Source organism: Aythya fuligula, chromosome 3, assembly GCF_009819795.1.
Source record: "Aythya fuligula isolate bAytFul2 chromosome 3, bAytFul2.pri, whole genome shotgun sequence".
NCBI lineage: Eukaryota > Metazoa > Chordata > Aves > Anseriformes > Anatidae > Aythya > Aythya fuligula.
The window spans coordinates 97,318,529-97,335,654 of NC_045561.1; the positions used below are offsets into that span (position 1 = coordinate 97,318,529).

The window sequence follows — 17,126 nt, forward strand, 5'->3', positions numbered from 1 at the left end:
AGTGAATAGCAGTAGTAAAAATGATGGTTTGTATTCACCAAAGCAATATACTACATGTGTAAGACAGAAAGATCAGAAAAAGAATAAATAAAAAAAAAAGCATCTATGCCAGTCTTAGCTTGTCTCATTTAACACATGCTGCAACTATCTTCTCACAAGGGCGATTTGATTTGATTAGCTGAGACAGCTAATCCAAACTGCAGCTGAAGCTGCAGAAAAGCACAAGTAATACTTAGATGATTTCATCCACTAACATCAAGGCCTTAAGAGCATCATGAGTAACAGTTGGGCTTGCACAGCTCTTTAGGAGCTGTAAAACTGGCAGAGCAGACCTGAAGCTCAGGCAAACTCTGCCATGCAATGTCTTCTGCTGAAGTGATGATAGCAAAGACCATTACACACCTGTATGGGCAACTGACCTCCCCTTCTTTCCAAAACAAACAGATCCTCTTGTAACTTGATTACAGGGGTTAAATCTGGGCTTTCAAGGCAGCTGGCATGGCCCTACAGAATTTGCAAATGCCTAGCTCTATGGAAACGTAAGTATTTTACATTCCCTTACAAAAAATCAATTCTTTTGGTTATTTACCTATGGTGACATTAGAAAGTATTCACTAATGATAAATCTGAGGTTTTAGTAAGATATGAATGATGATGGCTGTATGGGAGACTAGAGACTTTCAGCAGACTGGGTGCAACTGCAGCTCTGCTTGGAAAAACAAAACAAAACACAGGATAATAGGCATGTCCCCATTTAAAAGTGTTACACATTTCAAATGCATGTCCAGCTAGCAATTTGCCCCTTAACATCCAGCCCTGTATACTCATACTCGCAGTGAAGCTCTCAGATAAACTTCTTTCCTGTTTAGACTGTCCAAGCAACAAGAATCTGCAGACCTATTCAGGCTTCAAGCAGTACTCATGTTATAACATTAAACACTGTCATTCTGGTCACACATATACAATTTTATTTCCATCAGTCTTTTTGTACAAGCCTAACTAACTGATACTCAATAGAAATCCTGCTGATGCACAGGAAAAAACAGCATCCAGCACCCTTTCCTTTCATCTACTAGCTTTGACATGCTGTACTTATTTTCATCATTAAAATCAGTGGTAAATATGACTTCAAACAGATTACTTTGGAAAATGAGCCATTAACACAATTTCTGCATCACCTTTCAGAACAGGACTACATTTGATATATGACCCCATAAAGCATAATTTAAAAAAAAAAACATTTTAAAATTTGCTCTCTGTGCATTAATTCAAATCAGAAATTTGAGCAGGAGATCAATTTTCTGCCCCAATTGTAACTGAGGTTTACTCTGGAGCTTCAAATAAACACTTGGAAACCTCGAGATAAGTTCAAAACTCCTACTAATTTTGCTTTCATTGAGTGATGAGCTTACACCTGAAAATAAAATTCATATAATATAAAACTAAATACCATGTTCTCTGAAGTCTTAAATACTGCAGGTATTGTTCATTCCTGAGACCCTCTTGGACCTTGTATTGCTATTGGTCTTACATCCAAGAATAACTGTAACTCACGAGAATATATGTATATACACACACACACAATACAGTATTCCTTAAAAGAGAGATCACTGAAGAAAGGCAATTGTAATTTTGCATATCACTTCTGTTCACCTTGAATTCCTGTTGCTTGGCCATCATCACTGGCATGTGTCTAACAAGGAGAGGATGTTTCTCCTTTTTGATTTGATTCCCATCATCTTCTACGCAGAACCAACCTAACAGGTTATCCTCCGCTGTAATGGAAAGAAAATAGCAACAAACATCTCACGATACTTTTACTGAATAATCGCTTACACCTCTCTACAGAACTAGAAAATAATTCTAGAACTGGTTAATAATGACCAGGCTCTTCTCATGCCATATATACTTCTGTTGGTATAAATGACAACTTACAACTATGAGCAGAAATTTGATATAGATTACATAACTATCATTAATGCAAAAAACAAAACAAAACAAAACAAACAAACAAAAAAAAACACCTAATGCTAGTGAATTGTTAATGGTGTTTTCATAAGTCAATGATCCTGTCAGTAGGTTATTAAAAGAGGAAAAGGTACATTTGCCTTTTCCCTTTTGAATGCTTGAACACCACCAAACCTTTCCTCAGATTCCAGCAAATCTATCTTCTGCAAATATGACCACTGCTCTGCCAGTTAAGTGACATTACTGCCATGTACTATTCATCATAATTACAAGGATCCTCAAAATAAAAACTTGTTTCATGTATCCAACTAGGGAAATGTTTTATTAAAATTGCATAAATGTTTATTTCATGCTCAGAAAGCTAAACACGAACCCAACACCTTTCTGCCATTTCCTAGCTAAAATCATTCTTGAGCTAAAACACAGGAATTTGAACTGAAAGGCATATGGTTGAAAGGTTTGTAAGATCTGAAAAAATAAATTTACAATGAAGTAAATTTCTCACTTGTCTGTCCTCTAGTGCATTTTGATTTTGATATTACAATTTTGATTTTCGAATTAGAAATGATTATCACAGATTTCATTAAAATACTGTAGAAATTATATTCCTTGACAATGATGTCCAGATCCTAATGTGTCCCTGATGCCTAGATCCTCATTAATTTGTAATGATACACAATCACTATTACCTACTTTATTGCAGATAGAATTTTGTCCAAAAAATCTAAGAAAAGAATTGCACTGTACATTGAGAACTTGACAGGAAATGTAAGCAACTAAGAATTACCAAGGGCTAGTTTAGCCATTTGTAAATTGTTGATCCAAGACTGTTTGATGGCAGGGGTAAATGTATTGAATACAGCTGTAAAGAATGTAGGCCGCCCAGACCTGCAAGACAAATAAATAAATTAATAATAAAAAATTAAAAACAAACTAGCAAAACAAAACAAACAAAAAAACAGAACAGGCCATTCCAAATGCACAAAGAGATACAGTCAACGCTAGAAATGTTGAGCAAGAAGAAATTCCATTATTTTCTAATACTTAGACAAAGACAGCTATGATAGAAACAGAGGCTATGCAGGCTATGATATGTCATATGCCCCTGTTCCCACCCTTCACATGAAATGGTATGAAAAGAACAATCCTCCTTGGTGAATTGAAATAACAAAGGCTATTCCCTGTTAACTCTCATTGCTCTAACTCCCATCTCTCATCTTGCATCAAGAACATAAAGCTGAGGAACAAGAGAAAAACTACAGGGCTGTCCTGCAACATGTAAGTTGCCAACACTGTGGCACGACAGCAGAAGTGAGAGGCTAACCTTACAGAGAGTAGAGCAGAAAGAGCTAACAACTCCCAAATCCTTCCTGGTACATCCCTACCCATTTGGAAAGTTTTGCAAATTAGATTACTACTGACTTGTCCTGTTTTCCTGGAAGCTGCAGCTGAATTCTACAGCGATCTGCTGCTCTGATTTCATCTTCTTTTTTCAAGATCAGTTTTTGTAAACCTGAGGTCCAGTCATGGGCTACTGATTGGTTTAAGTTCTGAAAGAATAAAAAAAGGTAAGGTTCAACAGCCACTTACTGACCTATTTCCAGTAAACTAAGGTAATCTCCACATATCAGCAAAAAATTCCTGGCACCTGGGTCTCATTTAGTTCTGGATAATGAACTAAATGAATTTCATTTAGTTACTAATGAATCTCATTTAGGTCATGGATAATTTAGCCAGATTTGTAAACGTTTCAAAAATATCTGTAAAAATATCTCAAAAGTATCTGTAGACAGGTTGTTAACATATTTTATGTGATGATTTACTCTCACACTGTTCAGTTTGACAATACGTAAATTATGCTCCCAAGCATTTGTCAGAGTAAGAAATGTGAATTTGCATCAATTGCAGCAAAACCCTTTTACTTCATTTCAATGAATAGTTACAAAGAACCCCCCAGAATTCAAATGGTTCTAAAGAAATTTCTGTTCTTAAGAAAACCTCTATAAAACATACTGCCAATGCTTCTGTACAAATCTTTGAGGCAAAAATATTTACGTAGCCATCACAAAAGCTCTGTGTAGATGCAATCTGCTTGGGTAGGATGCTGCAACAACCACCCTCTGCAACCTCAGTGTTCAGTCACAGAGGGCAAGCAGATCTGAGTGACACTGAAAGCATCAGTAGTAACAAGCTATTTATACACAAGAGCACATGAAATGCCAATAGTTAGAATTTTATGAAAATTCAAGTATCTTTTAAAAATAAAGAAGCTGACCTCATCTAAATTGTCCTAATTATTTTACATGTCTCAACCTGGAAACATTGATCACATTTTTAGTTTTTAAAAGGTAGTTGGCTCTGACGGGCAGCACAGGTAGAGAGGTTTTGTATATTTTAGTGGGTGAAAGTCCCATAGTATTTGATACACACATACTTCCAATAATGCAGCTGAAATTCACCTCCAAATCCTGGTGAAATTTTGTCCAAACTTAAGTACTGCTTCCTAAAGCTTCCTTTGCAGTACACGTTTTCACAAAGTTTTGTGTTTTATTTAATGCCCTTGATTCTGAAGGTAAGATATCCTAAGAAATTCAGATTTCATATACATACTCACATGCATTTATATACTATGGTGTCAAATAAGAGTTTTAAAATGAAAAGAGTTTTAAAATCTTTATTTATTAAGTCTTAAGAATGTGGAGAATGCATTCTGAAATTCAGTGTTAAGGTGCTGTATCTGCTTGCCAGAATAAAAGCTAAATGAACGGGATGCAAAAAAAAAAAAAAAAAATCAAAGCAAATTGCTTTCAGAATTCCTCTGAACGTCCATTAATATTTTTGTGATTTGCACTCAGTTTTAAGCACAATTCCATCCTGAAAGCTAGGATTATAAGCTTGTACAAGTATCAAGAGCTTTCTCCAAAAAACACCCTCCTACTACATTGTCTAACTGTAAGAATCCAATATATTAAGATCAAAACCTAATTCTGTTTCCATATAAGCTTATCAGCTACTGAGGAAATGCAGACAATTGTAGTATCCACCTACACTGCAAAACAACAAAGTAGATCAATATTAGAAAGACAGTTGTAATCTACTTATAACACTAAACATTTAAAAGCAAATGAATTACTGGAGCTAAACATGATTTCTTTACAGAGAGAATTACATAAGGTCTTGCACAGACCCTAGGGAAAAACAATTATGCTACTTTACAACAGGAACTTATTTGAAAAATAAACCCAGCTTTGTTTATTACCTGATAGTTTCCTTTAAGGCTGCTTATTAATTGACTAATTTGACCAACTACATTCAAGTCATGCAAAAGGTTCTGCAGATCATGGTATAGTTGCCCTGGTCCCATATACAGCTTGTCTAAAATGAATAAGAACAGAAGGTTATATGTAATAAAAAGAGGTAATTCTCAGTTAAAGGATGAAAGCATGGCAAAGATAACACTATTAACATATGTAATTATTTCTTAACACTGAGAAAATTAGGCTTATCTAAATAGGCTTTGCTCCCTCTGGATCATAAAAACAACTAATGCATCAAGGTCCAAGTAGGTTCTTCATTGTTTTATTTATCATGGCCATTTAATTTTGTTGCTCCAGGTGCTTCCAGTGTTCTTAACAACAGATAATTGTAAAATGCGTCATTGGAAATTACAGATAGTAGTATATATTATTGTATGCTAGCTTTGCATATACACAGGTGTTACCACAGCCATTTCCTTTCAGTTCATTAGTTGTCTTTTTCACTTTGTTCATCTATTAGAAAGAAGAGCATCATCTGTAGCTTTAAAGCATGAATGAGAATTGTGACAAATATCAAAGCCTCGCTGGCCTCCAAACCTCTATGTAATACTGAATTTTTGCTTAGCACCGACAACCAAATTTGTTGTTACACATTAGTTTGAACATCCCTTATAAATATTGCTTTCTGTCATGTGATGAAGCAAAAAAATATATATTTGTAGCTTTCACTATGATGGTTTAAAACTCAAATCTTGTTTTACCTTGAGAGAACGAGAATGCAGGATCATATGCCCACATCCCAACTCTAACACGAATCTGCAATTTCACTGAACCACTTGAAACACTACTGCAATAATGCTAAAATAAGAAAGAAGCTGACCTGAAAACAGCACCAAGTCTTAGCAGCAGCAATATTTTTCCCTAGCCATCAATAAGTATGCTTGTTCGCAGAGTAACAGTGACTCAGAAAAATATTCTGACTAGTAGAATAAACTGCCTATTCATATGCACAAAGTTTTCAAAGCCCTGCTAGCACCTTGACTCCCAGACGTGTTAGAAGGATGGCTACGCAGCTCTTGCAGAAACAACTCTCTCCCTCTCCCCCAAAACCTCACACCCTGACTCATACAGAGTCTGCACATTTCCCGTTGGCTGAATGACAGGAATCAGGCAGGATTATTTTTCCCAGGACCCCCCTGCAGATTATTTAGCTCCTGCAGTGTGCTATCTGAACTATGGCTCCTTTACCAAGCCACACTTTTGGAAGCTAGTCTATGGGCAGCAAACTACCCTGAGCAGTTTTCAACCCTGAGCTGGCAAGAATACGATTTAAATATAATTCTGGCTACGTATGCCCAGTATATAGGCAGCTTCTGCCTAAAAGTAATGCCAAACACTCATTTCACAAGGATTACATGGATATTATTCCTAGGACTGCAGACCACAAAGATGCTCTTAGAAGGTAAAATTACAAGGCCTACGGAAGATGTTACAGGTTACTTTACCTATGAATTCTCCACTGCAGGAAAACATAAACTGGAGATATTATACATGCCCAGAAAATTGCAAGTTATTCCCTTGCCTTTAGGTGTTTTGGTAAATTGAACAAAAGAAAGGATTTCGGAGTATTGCCCTTGAGCACTTATCAGGGCTTACTGCACTTACTACTAGTTACCCAACCACAGAATAGATTCAACTTTCATCCACCCTCCTTTGCCTGTTCTGAATGCTAATTAAAGGCACAATATAGTCTTTCTTATCCTCACAAACAAATCAGTCTGTAAGAAAAGATTGTTACATTCATTAAAAAGAAACAATCCCAAAGTAGTCCTAAGAGCTTTCTCTTAGGTTTTTAACATTATCTTCAGCTGAGAAATGATTTGTTTAAAACAAAAATTTAATACTTTTCTGGAATGGCAGACTGTGCTTTCATTGAGCTGTATTTTCACTTTCTCCAGTCCAAATACTTGAATAAAAACAATACCTGAAAACTGTAAACTCTTTTCTCCTTATATCCCTCTTCTGCTAGCTTAAAATCTTTTACTAATGGATGTCTACAGTAATTATAAATTATTAAGCACCAGAATTGCTAGTTCCTAGACACATCAAATTGTTGATTTCAGTGGGGCTACTTGTAAAGAAAAGGACTGTTCAGTGTTAGAAGTCTGGTGAAATCTGACTGGAAGCCATGATAACATGTTTGTCATTGTAAAGAACACAAATGAAACCATTCTTGCCCCACATTTCTGTAACAAAAAGTTAGTTTCTGCAAAACAAGGTTTAGAGTGATTGTAAGTAATTGGCAGTTAGCTGAGCTTCTGGCAGAAGTCCATTCATTTACCTGTCATTTATAAATCCCACGGTCAAACAAACCAAACTGCTGCACTGAAAAACCTACCACAGATATTTCCAAAATTTATACTTGTGGGTCTGATCCAAGAGAAAATTTAAAACTGTCTTGCTGTGAAAAGCTGGAAGTTTGTGAGAATTCATTTGTAATAGGATGGATATTTTCACTCGAGGGAATTTCAGCTACACCATTTCTAAAGTTTAAAAGCCAGGATCACTCTTTGCAGCCTCATAAACATGGAGTTCCCTGAGATTTTGTTTTATTACCGAAAGCAGGTCAGAGACAGGACACTAACCTGCAACAAATCAGGCAGCAAGCAAGCAATCTGGCAGCTCTTAGATACTGCAGGATTTTGTGCCATAGGCTTCAACTGAGGCCATAAAGCAAGCTTTAACTACTTACACTGACTGGATTCCCCATTATAGCATATACGTCCACCACACCTGGAAGTAGCTCTTCTCTACCTTCCTCTTCCTGGAGCTTCAAATGCTTCTATAGATATCCTAGTTCCAGCATTAAGAGTAAGGCATAAATCTTCAATCCCCTTCACTATTTGTCATCTGAGTCTATTTTGTTTGCATCATGCATATTTTATACAATTTTAATAAATCAAGATTAAAAAGGAAGCAATGAGAATGTCAAAACAAATAAACTAACCTGGCATATGAAATGATTTAGAAAAGCCAAACGGAAGTCAATTCAGGCTCATTCATTAAAGACCAAGTTCTTAGCACAGAGAAGAAAGCCAAAAACCAAACCAATCAATAATTAAAGACAGCCTGCTTCCATCCTCTGATCTCTGATATTCATGTGTGACAAATGGTCACATTAAGAAAAATTTGTAATGGTCAGCCAAGGAAGAAATCAATAGCTGTGGCTATCATCATTCCTCCCTGAAGGTCCTTAGTAGGCACAAACTGAAACAGGGAAAAATAACTGAGATCATAACAATATACACTTCAGAAAATAATTTTCTCAGAATTTACCACTCGATTTGTGCCTCAATACTGAGTTCTAAGTTACAGCAATTTCATCTCTGAATCAGGTCCTGCAAGGGTTACTCAAAATGTCTTTTAAATTAGGATTAGCTTGCTTGGATCCTTGGTGGCTAACAATATGTTAACTATCAGTTGATTTAGCTGAGAATTGTCTAACCAAGGGTTTTTTCCTGGGTGAAGTAGGTGGTGACGGTGGTGGGGAGCACTGCAGTCTGCTCATCAGATGTGTTTCTCAATTCATAGCCAGAGGTTTGCCCACTTCAGCCTCCACATGTTCCTTGACCATTAGATTGCTGGCGGGTTTGGGTGGGTGTTTGCTCTTTCTTTCCTCCACAGAGAGCACAGATAAACTCTTGGATTCATTCCAAAGCAGATGATACACTCTTGTGTGGGGGTGGCTTTTTGTACTTTGAAAAGTTTTACAAACGATAAAGTCATTTCCTTCCCTTTTCTAAGCCACTCTTGCGAATTATCAAGTTCCAAAACATATTTTTTTTCCCATTGTGGAAAAAAAGCAGGAATCTAGAGAAGGTTCTTCCCAGCTCTACACATCCTACGTGTTATGCAGAATGGTGTTAGGAGAAAATGCCATGTGCTGTAGCCAATAACCCTCTGTATGGCTTCGGAGGCAAAGCTTTTTGCATTCCGCCTACAGATCAAGGGTGAAATCTTGGCCACATGCAAGTTAGCAGGATTTTTTTTTCATCAACTCCTTTGTTGCTAAGATCTTACCAGAGGAATTCGTACCTCCCTGCAACAGTCAAGTTTAGTGCCAACAACCAGGAATTCATGCAAAAAAACTCCTGCTCCTTGCTCAGCATTATTTTGAAAGGTATTCAGGACAGATTTAAGGGAAAAACCTGCCACTTATTTTTGAGGGAAGAAAGGAGGTTAACGTTTAATTTAATTTTTGCTGTAAAAAAGTGAAAACTAAAAAGTAAAACTGGGGTGGCAGGAATGTTTTATTAAAGCAACTGATCATTAGTTGAGATACATGTATAGCCCATATATAGATATTGAGTCCAAGGAGTTGGACTCAATGATCCTTTAGGGTCCCTTCCAACTCGGGATATTCTGTGATTTGAATATAATACTAAACACTTCTACCTGCTCATTTCTCAGTCTTATGCTCAGAACCACAGCTTTAAACTCACCAGTTTTGCCTGATCTGTAGTAATTCTTGTAAGCGTAGCAGAAACTATTTTAGCCCATTTACATCAAGCCATTTACAAAGCCTGCAGGAAACTCCCTGGGTGTGGTTAAAGTCTGCTCAGTTTGGCTCAGGCAAAATTAGGATTTGGAAGGTTGTGCATAAATACACGCATAGATGTGTCTTGGGTGTGGGCAGAAGGGGAAACAATCCCTTACCATCTTTATTTAGAGGATCTCTGCCACGCTTTGGGACCAAGAGGAAACAGGAGCTGAATTCACAACCCTCACAGCATTGGAGGTTTTCCCTTTTCAAAGTAGCCGACCTTCCTGTGAAGAGCCCTCTCTGCCCCCCGTGCACGGCACAGCAGAGCTCTGGCCACACGCTGTTTGCCCTGGGAGCAGAGCCAGCAGCTGTGTCTCTTCCAGCACACAGCCAGCACAGCAGCAGCTGCCTTAATGGGTACCGGCAGTGCAGCCGCTCCCCGGTGATCACCGTCCATCCGGTTCCCCTAAATTTTCAATTCTCACGGGCACCAAGAGCATATTGGTTATTTTAATCCCAAATGGAGCACACCCCATTCTCACTCTCAAAGAATTACTCAGGGAAAGATTTTAGTGTGGTGATGTGCTACTTGTACTCAACTCTTCCACAAGCTTTGGCTGTGTTCTGATTCTCAGCTGTGACTTACTAATTTATGACAGATTTATGCTGCTAAATGGGAAATAAAAAAGTGTTACAAAGCCTAGAGTAGATGCAGACACCTATATATTAAGCATCAATGACTGGGTAAACAGGCATAATGGTTTAGGTGGTCCTTTCCAATTCCAAACTCCTGTTTAATTACTGGTTAGGGGGATTTTTGAAAGTAATATCACGTAAATCCAAATGGCATGTAAATAAAATAAAAACTTCATCCAGTATAGTCTCAATATTACAAGTATTCTTGAAAAGATTTCTGAACCATGTGTCATATTAAGCCGAAGATGGTTAACAGACACACACACAGTCACAGGACATCCCGAGCTGGAAGGGACCCACAAGGATCATTGAGTCCAACTCCTGGGTACCTTTTTTACTGCAGAGTAACCAATATTGACATGATCTGCTCTGAGTATGATTATAGTAATGACCTTTTCCCTTTATGGTTCAAAAAACACAACACGTCAATACAATGTGCTTTGAAAAAAAAAAAAAAAAAACAAACATACTGACATGAACTGAGAACTGATGCATCAGAGAAATTCAAGGTCCTCAGAGAGGTTACTTCAACTGATAGATGCAGAGCCCTGAAGTCAGATTGTGCAGTATACAGGATGGAAGTTCACAAATAGTCATGTAATAAAAGCAGGGAAAGGCTATTTTCCTGACTATAGTTGCAGCTTTATTGAGGGGCAACACAAAGTTAATGGCACCCTTGCAGAACGTGCCAGATTTGCAGACTACGCTGAAAGGCTGATAAATCCCAAATCTGACTTGCCATTTGTGATTTGGTGTTTGAGGCTGAGTGCACTCAAATTGCTTCCTCCCACTGAGCCATCTGTGTGTATCCAGGCAGCATACTGAAACATCAAGTGTTGTGAAGGAAAGAACTCTGGAAAAGATTCAATCCTCATCTTGAGCATAAAAATCATCCGGGATCTGGGGAGAAGTTATATATGTGGGAGGTAACTTTAAAAGTTGCTGTGTCTGAGGAAGGCATAACAAACTGGTAATCGTATAGAATCATGCTCTCGGAACAAATAATAAAAGATAGGCCCCTTCCACAGCATTTAAGTCTACATTAGCACAGAGAAATTTGTGCACTGGGCTGGAAAGCAGATCATCATGATAACAGATGAGTTCTTGATCACCTCATAATAAATTGGACAGATGTCTGAGACAGTTTAGCCTGAACATGTTAACAATGATGATGTAGCAATAATACATTTAAAGCTATTTCAGTGCTATCAGAACTATCTCACTGTTTTGTTTTAAATGTGATTTCGTGTCTATCCTGGAAATTTTTCACTGATTTCTCATACAGGAACAGTGGACTGAGAGCATCACATTGCTCAGTTCTTGATGGCCAACCTTCAAGAAGGAAAAGAATGGAGAGAGAGAGAAAATTATATCAGAAGTTAAGATAGTTTTCTGTTCTCTGAGGATCTTGAGAATTGATTTAAAGAAGGAAAGCCAGAAAGCATTAATAAGGTCCAAGTACTGCAATTCAGGAATTCTTCCTCTACATTGGGACCCTGCTCCTACAGATACACTGGAATGCAAAATACACAGGACAAATGCCTTATAGCTGCTCTGGGTAAGGGATCAAGAAAAACAGAGAAAAAAACATTCCCCCTAAGATGGTCTAGTGAAACTAATTTTCTTGATGCAAGTAGAAAAGAAGACTTTCATATGACATTTACATACACAAGCCATCTGTTTAAGAACTGATCAACAGAGTTGGTAAAAAGATTATGAATACTCGGAATACTGTCTTTCACTTAGTGATTGGTAGTAATGACCATTGCTAAATACTAAACCCCTTCCCTTTGTAAAAACCTTTGTGATTAAACACTTCACTTTCACTGGAAGGTGGGTGAAGACAATTGCCCCACTGCTCCTAAACTTCCCCTGTACAGAAGACGACAAATGAACTCAGCAGCTGCACACAAGGAAAGTGCCTCCTTAGCTCTAGCTCCTTCTGTCTGAAAATTCTTTACAAACGTGAAAGCCGGTGACAAAGCAGATGAGACCTGATTTTTAGATGCTGAACCACTAGCTTCCTGCACATGCTGTTATGTAAGCAGAGTACTTGACAGCTCCCACACAGCACCACTCCTATCTGTGTCTTTCAACTTGCTTACACACATTGTTCCTGTTTCCATAGGCACCTCAGGAAAGCATGCGTGTAGGGTTTGTTTTCTGTTTTTTCTTTTACGAGAGTGTTTTAATAGCCAACTGAAATTCCAGTAAAATACCAAAGAAGTAGGCTTGGGAACCAAAACCCATCTTCATGGAGGGAATCTGAAGACAAACACGCCCATAGATCAATTTAAAGTTCATAAACGAAAAGCAGATTTTTGTCTTAGCCCCATTTGTTCTTTCATGCCAAATCAAACTCATGATCTCAGCAGTTGCATGCCCCTGAAAAACCTAAGCCACTGACTGTTGCTCAAACCTAGTTCACCCTAGGTTTCATAAAATTCTCAGATCCAAACTAAATATTCACAGGGTAGTGTTTGTCTCTAGGTTGGGAAGTTGAAGTAAATAGGAAATGAGGAATGATCTCAAGACACAAAAGCTTAGCTGGCAGCCATCGGTAAAAGGGTGAGCAGCTGTACTCAATGTAGCTTTTCAGCACAACCCTAAATAAGGTTTATTAATATTATTAACAGTCTTGTACAGGGAAGAAGCAGCACAAACATGTACAGAATATTAAGTGACAAGCAATAAAACACCCTGAGATCAGTAGAACATGAACTGCTAAATCCAGACACGGTGCAAGCAAACCTAATTACCAACACTGTCAGGACAGACCATCATCATCATCCAACATGAAGAGCATTATCATAAACATGAGGAGACATTACTCAGGCTAACCTCTGCAAAGGAAGAAATCTTAATTGCACTTTAATCATATAAGCACCTACAGGTAATTTCTCAGAGCTAAATTACTGAATATGATAATCTGAGTTTCTAAAATTCTTTTAATGTATTTATTCTCACTGAATAATGAACCAAGTCCTCAGTGCCACCCAGTACACATAAAACAGACTGGAAAACAAATCGTCCAAGTCTTCATCCTGACAAGTATTTTTTAACATGCTTTGCCTCCCTGCCAGCTCTTAAGTGGTAACTGCATGAATGCTGAGACCTGCCTCAATACATGCTCATTCTATCAGATCTGAACACCAAAGAAATAGGTCGCACAAAAATTTGGACAGAATTACTGTCCAACCACAAACCTGCTTATTCACACAGCTTGAGTAATGTGCAGATAAAATCAGCAGCTTGCAACTGCAAATACTGTACAAGGTATTAAATGCAAGCAATTATAATGCTATACCATTCATGAGTAAAATTATGCAAGAACAACAAGCAAAGCTTTTTAAGAGGGTGAGAAGTAGCTCATACACTGTGAGCATGGTTTAGGGATTACATTAATCTTCAGCTAATCTTGACAGTGCAGGGAATTTTAGAGGTAAAACACCATAAATATTTTTCCTAGTGACAGAAACAGCTATACCAGTAGGGAACAGGAGGGAGGGAAACAGGATGACTGATAGATGAAATTCAGCCCACAGCCCAGTTCCTCTGCAGCACACCAGGAGGACAGATACAAAGTGCCTCCCTGGGCCACCTACTGACTGCAGGTACAAGTCAGAGCACCTCAAGTTCCTGTCTCTGTTTCCATGGGGAAAGAAAATCCTGGAAGCAAAGAGACTGTAGAATGAAAGCAGAGAGGTGCTACAGCTCTTTCCTCACCCTTTCCACCTGCAGGGTCCAACGGGAGGGCAGAAGGAACCTAGAAGCCTCCACCTCATAAGAAGCGAGGGAAGCTGCAAGGAGCCTCTGGAGTGTGACTGCATGGCTGTAAAGGATATGAGAGGAACTGGTGTGTTGGGCTTACACGGCAGTTTTGTAAGCAGGGGGGCTGCAGGGGTGGCCTCTGTGGGCAGAGCCCAGCAGATGCCCCATGTCAGATCGGAGCCAGCTCTGGCTGGCTCCAAAAGGGACCCGCTGTTGCCCAGAGCTGAGCCAGTGAGTGACACTGGGTGGGCCTCTGGGAGAGCAGATTGAAGAAATGGAAAAAAATACCTGCTGTGCAACTGCAGCTCAGAGAGAGGAGTGTGAAAATGAGAGAAGCAGCCCTGCAGCCCCCAAAGTCAGTGCAGCAGGAGGGCAGGAGGTGCTCCAGGCATACAGCAGAAATTCCCCTGAAGCTTGTGGAGAGGCCCCTGGTGGAGCAGGCTGTCCCCCTGCAGCCCATGGGTCCCACATGGAGCAGATCTCCACGCTGCAGCCCGTGGAGGAGCCCCCGGTGGAGCAGGTGGATGTGGCCTCGAGGAGGCTGCGGCCCATGGAGAGTCCCCGCGGGAGCAGGCCCCGGGCCAGAGCTGCAGCCTGTGGAGAGGAGCCCACACAGGAGCAGGGGGTTTGGGGGGAGCTGCCGCCCACCTGTGGGGGACCCGTGATGGAGAAGTTTGATCCTGGGGGATGGACCCCGTGGTACGGAGCCATGTGGGAGCAGTTCTTGAAGAGCTGCTGCCTGTGGGCAGCCCCTGCAGGATCAGTTCAGGAAGGACGGCATCCCGTGGGAGGGACCCCAAGGCGAGCAGGGGCAGAGAGTGATCGTGAGGGAGCGGCAGAGACAAAGTGTCAGGGACTGACTGCAGCCCCCATTCTCTGTTCTCCTGCGCTGCTTGGGGGGAGGAAGCAGAAGAGCGTAGATAGGGGGAAGGTGGTTTTGGTTTGCTATTTGGTTTGTCACTGTTCTACTCTGCTATCAATAGGCAATAAATTACATTAATCTCCCTGTGCTGAGTCTGTTTTGTCAGTGACAGTAATTGGCAAGCAATCTCCCTGCCCTTATCCCTGCCCTTGAGCCCTTTTCATTGTATTTTCTCTTCTCATTCTTTTTAGGAGCGAGAGAGCAGTGTGGTGAAGCTCAGCTGCCCATCAGGGTGAAACTACCACAACTGGATGTGAGAAGATAAACAATGACATGAACAGGCAGTGAAAGTGCATGTCTGAATGTACTTACATGATCATAGTACTGCAACGAACTATCTTGAGATAGGTCTGCAAGGGACCATACGCTGGCCAGGCTGTCAGTGGTTTCCACTGAATTTGAGACTAGAATATCTGCAACTCATGTGGAAATTGTACTGTGAGGGAGCTCAACCTCCCTTTTTCATACTCGTTTGCTCATAGTTTCTACTCATTTTACTACTCTGTGTCAAGATGTGAATAAGACCTCTGCCAAGCCACAAAAAGGTTTCTGTGAGCTGAATGTCAAAGCCCTACAACCACTAAAAAGGGTATGAAAAGCAAAGGAAGGAGTCTCTTCTAAAGTGGGTGAGATAAAAATGTAACACCTAATTTAATCTATGCATAATCCACCAGTTGAAAACACGTATCTGCTGAGCCAGTGAACTATATAATGTCTCTGGGTTTGCTTGGCTGAACAGGCTGTGTTTGGAGTGAGATTTATTTAAAATCTCTGGTCTTTTGTTCACATATATTAACAATAGTTTACATTTATGCACATTACATTACTTTAGTATACAGATTATTTTCACTAGTTTTGAAACAAAGATTTACACTGTCAGTGTAAATCATCCCAGAGATGATACCAGTGTAAATTCATCCCAGCGATGAAAGTTAGGTCACCTAGCAATTCATGCCATTATCATAATTTTAAAGCCTTATCACCAATGCTAGAGTTGGTGTAATGTCCGCAGTAAGCAAGACTGAGTATTAAATGATGTATTATAATTGTTCAGCCTGAAAGTGATGACAAAGCAGCTTTATTTCCTTCATATTTTCCTTCCCTAACTCCACATTTCTCATTGGACAAAGCAGCAAAAGTCAGTTTCAGTGGTAATGGCTTTTGCAGCAGCATTATTTCTGTTTTTGAGAAAAACTGTTCTTCCATTGAGTAAGAAGACAGTGGCAGAAACACAAGTGCTCATACACTGTAGCCCATCAAACACCCCTACCTGTTTCCCTGGTAACACTCACAGACCTACATGAACCGACTGCACAAAGCAGAAGGAAACGCAGAAGAATCACGTCTGCACTTCAGTGTTGTGTTACGCCTGACAACAAACAAAAACAACAGAGATCAAGACCATAAGCAAGCGGAAATGGAGTAAAATTTATCCCTAGACTGATCAGGAAAGCAGAGAAATCACAATTTAGTGAAGCTGAGGTTTGATTTTTGCAATGAACTGAAAATCTGTGAAACAACAACAAAAAAATAACATTAAAACTCTGCCATAAACTCAAACGTGCTAAACCATTTATTTCATTTTACTGTTATCTCCCACACTCATCACTGCATGATATATATTGTACAGATGGGTCTTGCTCATTTTCTCTTTCAGCTTTTAGCCATATGGTTAAAATTAAATGGTTCTTTGCTTAAGTAATAGCCTATGCTGCATATCACTCCTAATGAATACCACTAGCAGCAGAAAGCCAAGATGCTGCTGACAGGCACGGGCTTCTCACTCAGTGACGGCAGCATGTTTAGGCCACTCTCTTTGCTTCTGAGCCTTTACAGTGCAGTCTTCTTACATTAAACACTGTGTAAAACTTTTACAGCTCACGCTGTTTGTTCTTGAGCTGCCCTGAGCATCAGTAAACAGACAACTCAGGGTGGTCGCTGTCACTGCAGCACCAAACAGAAATTCATC

General features: G+C 39.5%; 1 protein-coding gene across 6 annotated transcripts in view; it reads right to left on the minus strand.

Annotated features, from left to right (window-relative positions):
• Positions 1–17,126, minus strand: part of ARHGEF10 (Rho guanine nucleotide exchange factor 10) — a 118,853-nt gene that overhangs the window by 36,314 nt on the left and 65,413 nt on the right. For all 6 annotated transcript variants that reach the window (XM_032183911.1, XM_032183914.1, XM_032183912.1 and 3 more), the window contains 4 exons: positions 5,228–5,343; positions 3,391–3,518; positions 2,756–2,856; positions 1,654–1,775 (listed from right to left, as the gene is read on the minus strand). In XM_032183911.1, coding sequence (XP_032039802.1) covers positions 1,654–1,775; positions 2,756–2,856; positions 3,391–3,518; positions 5,228–5,343 — 467 coding nt within the window. The remainder of the gene's footprint in view (positions 1–1,653; positions 1,776–2,755; positions 2,857–3,390; positions 3,519–5,227; positions 5,344–17,126) is intronic.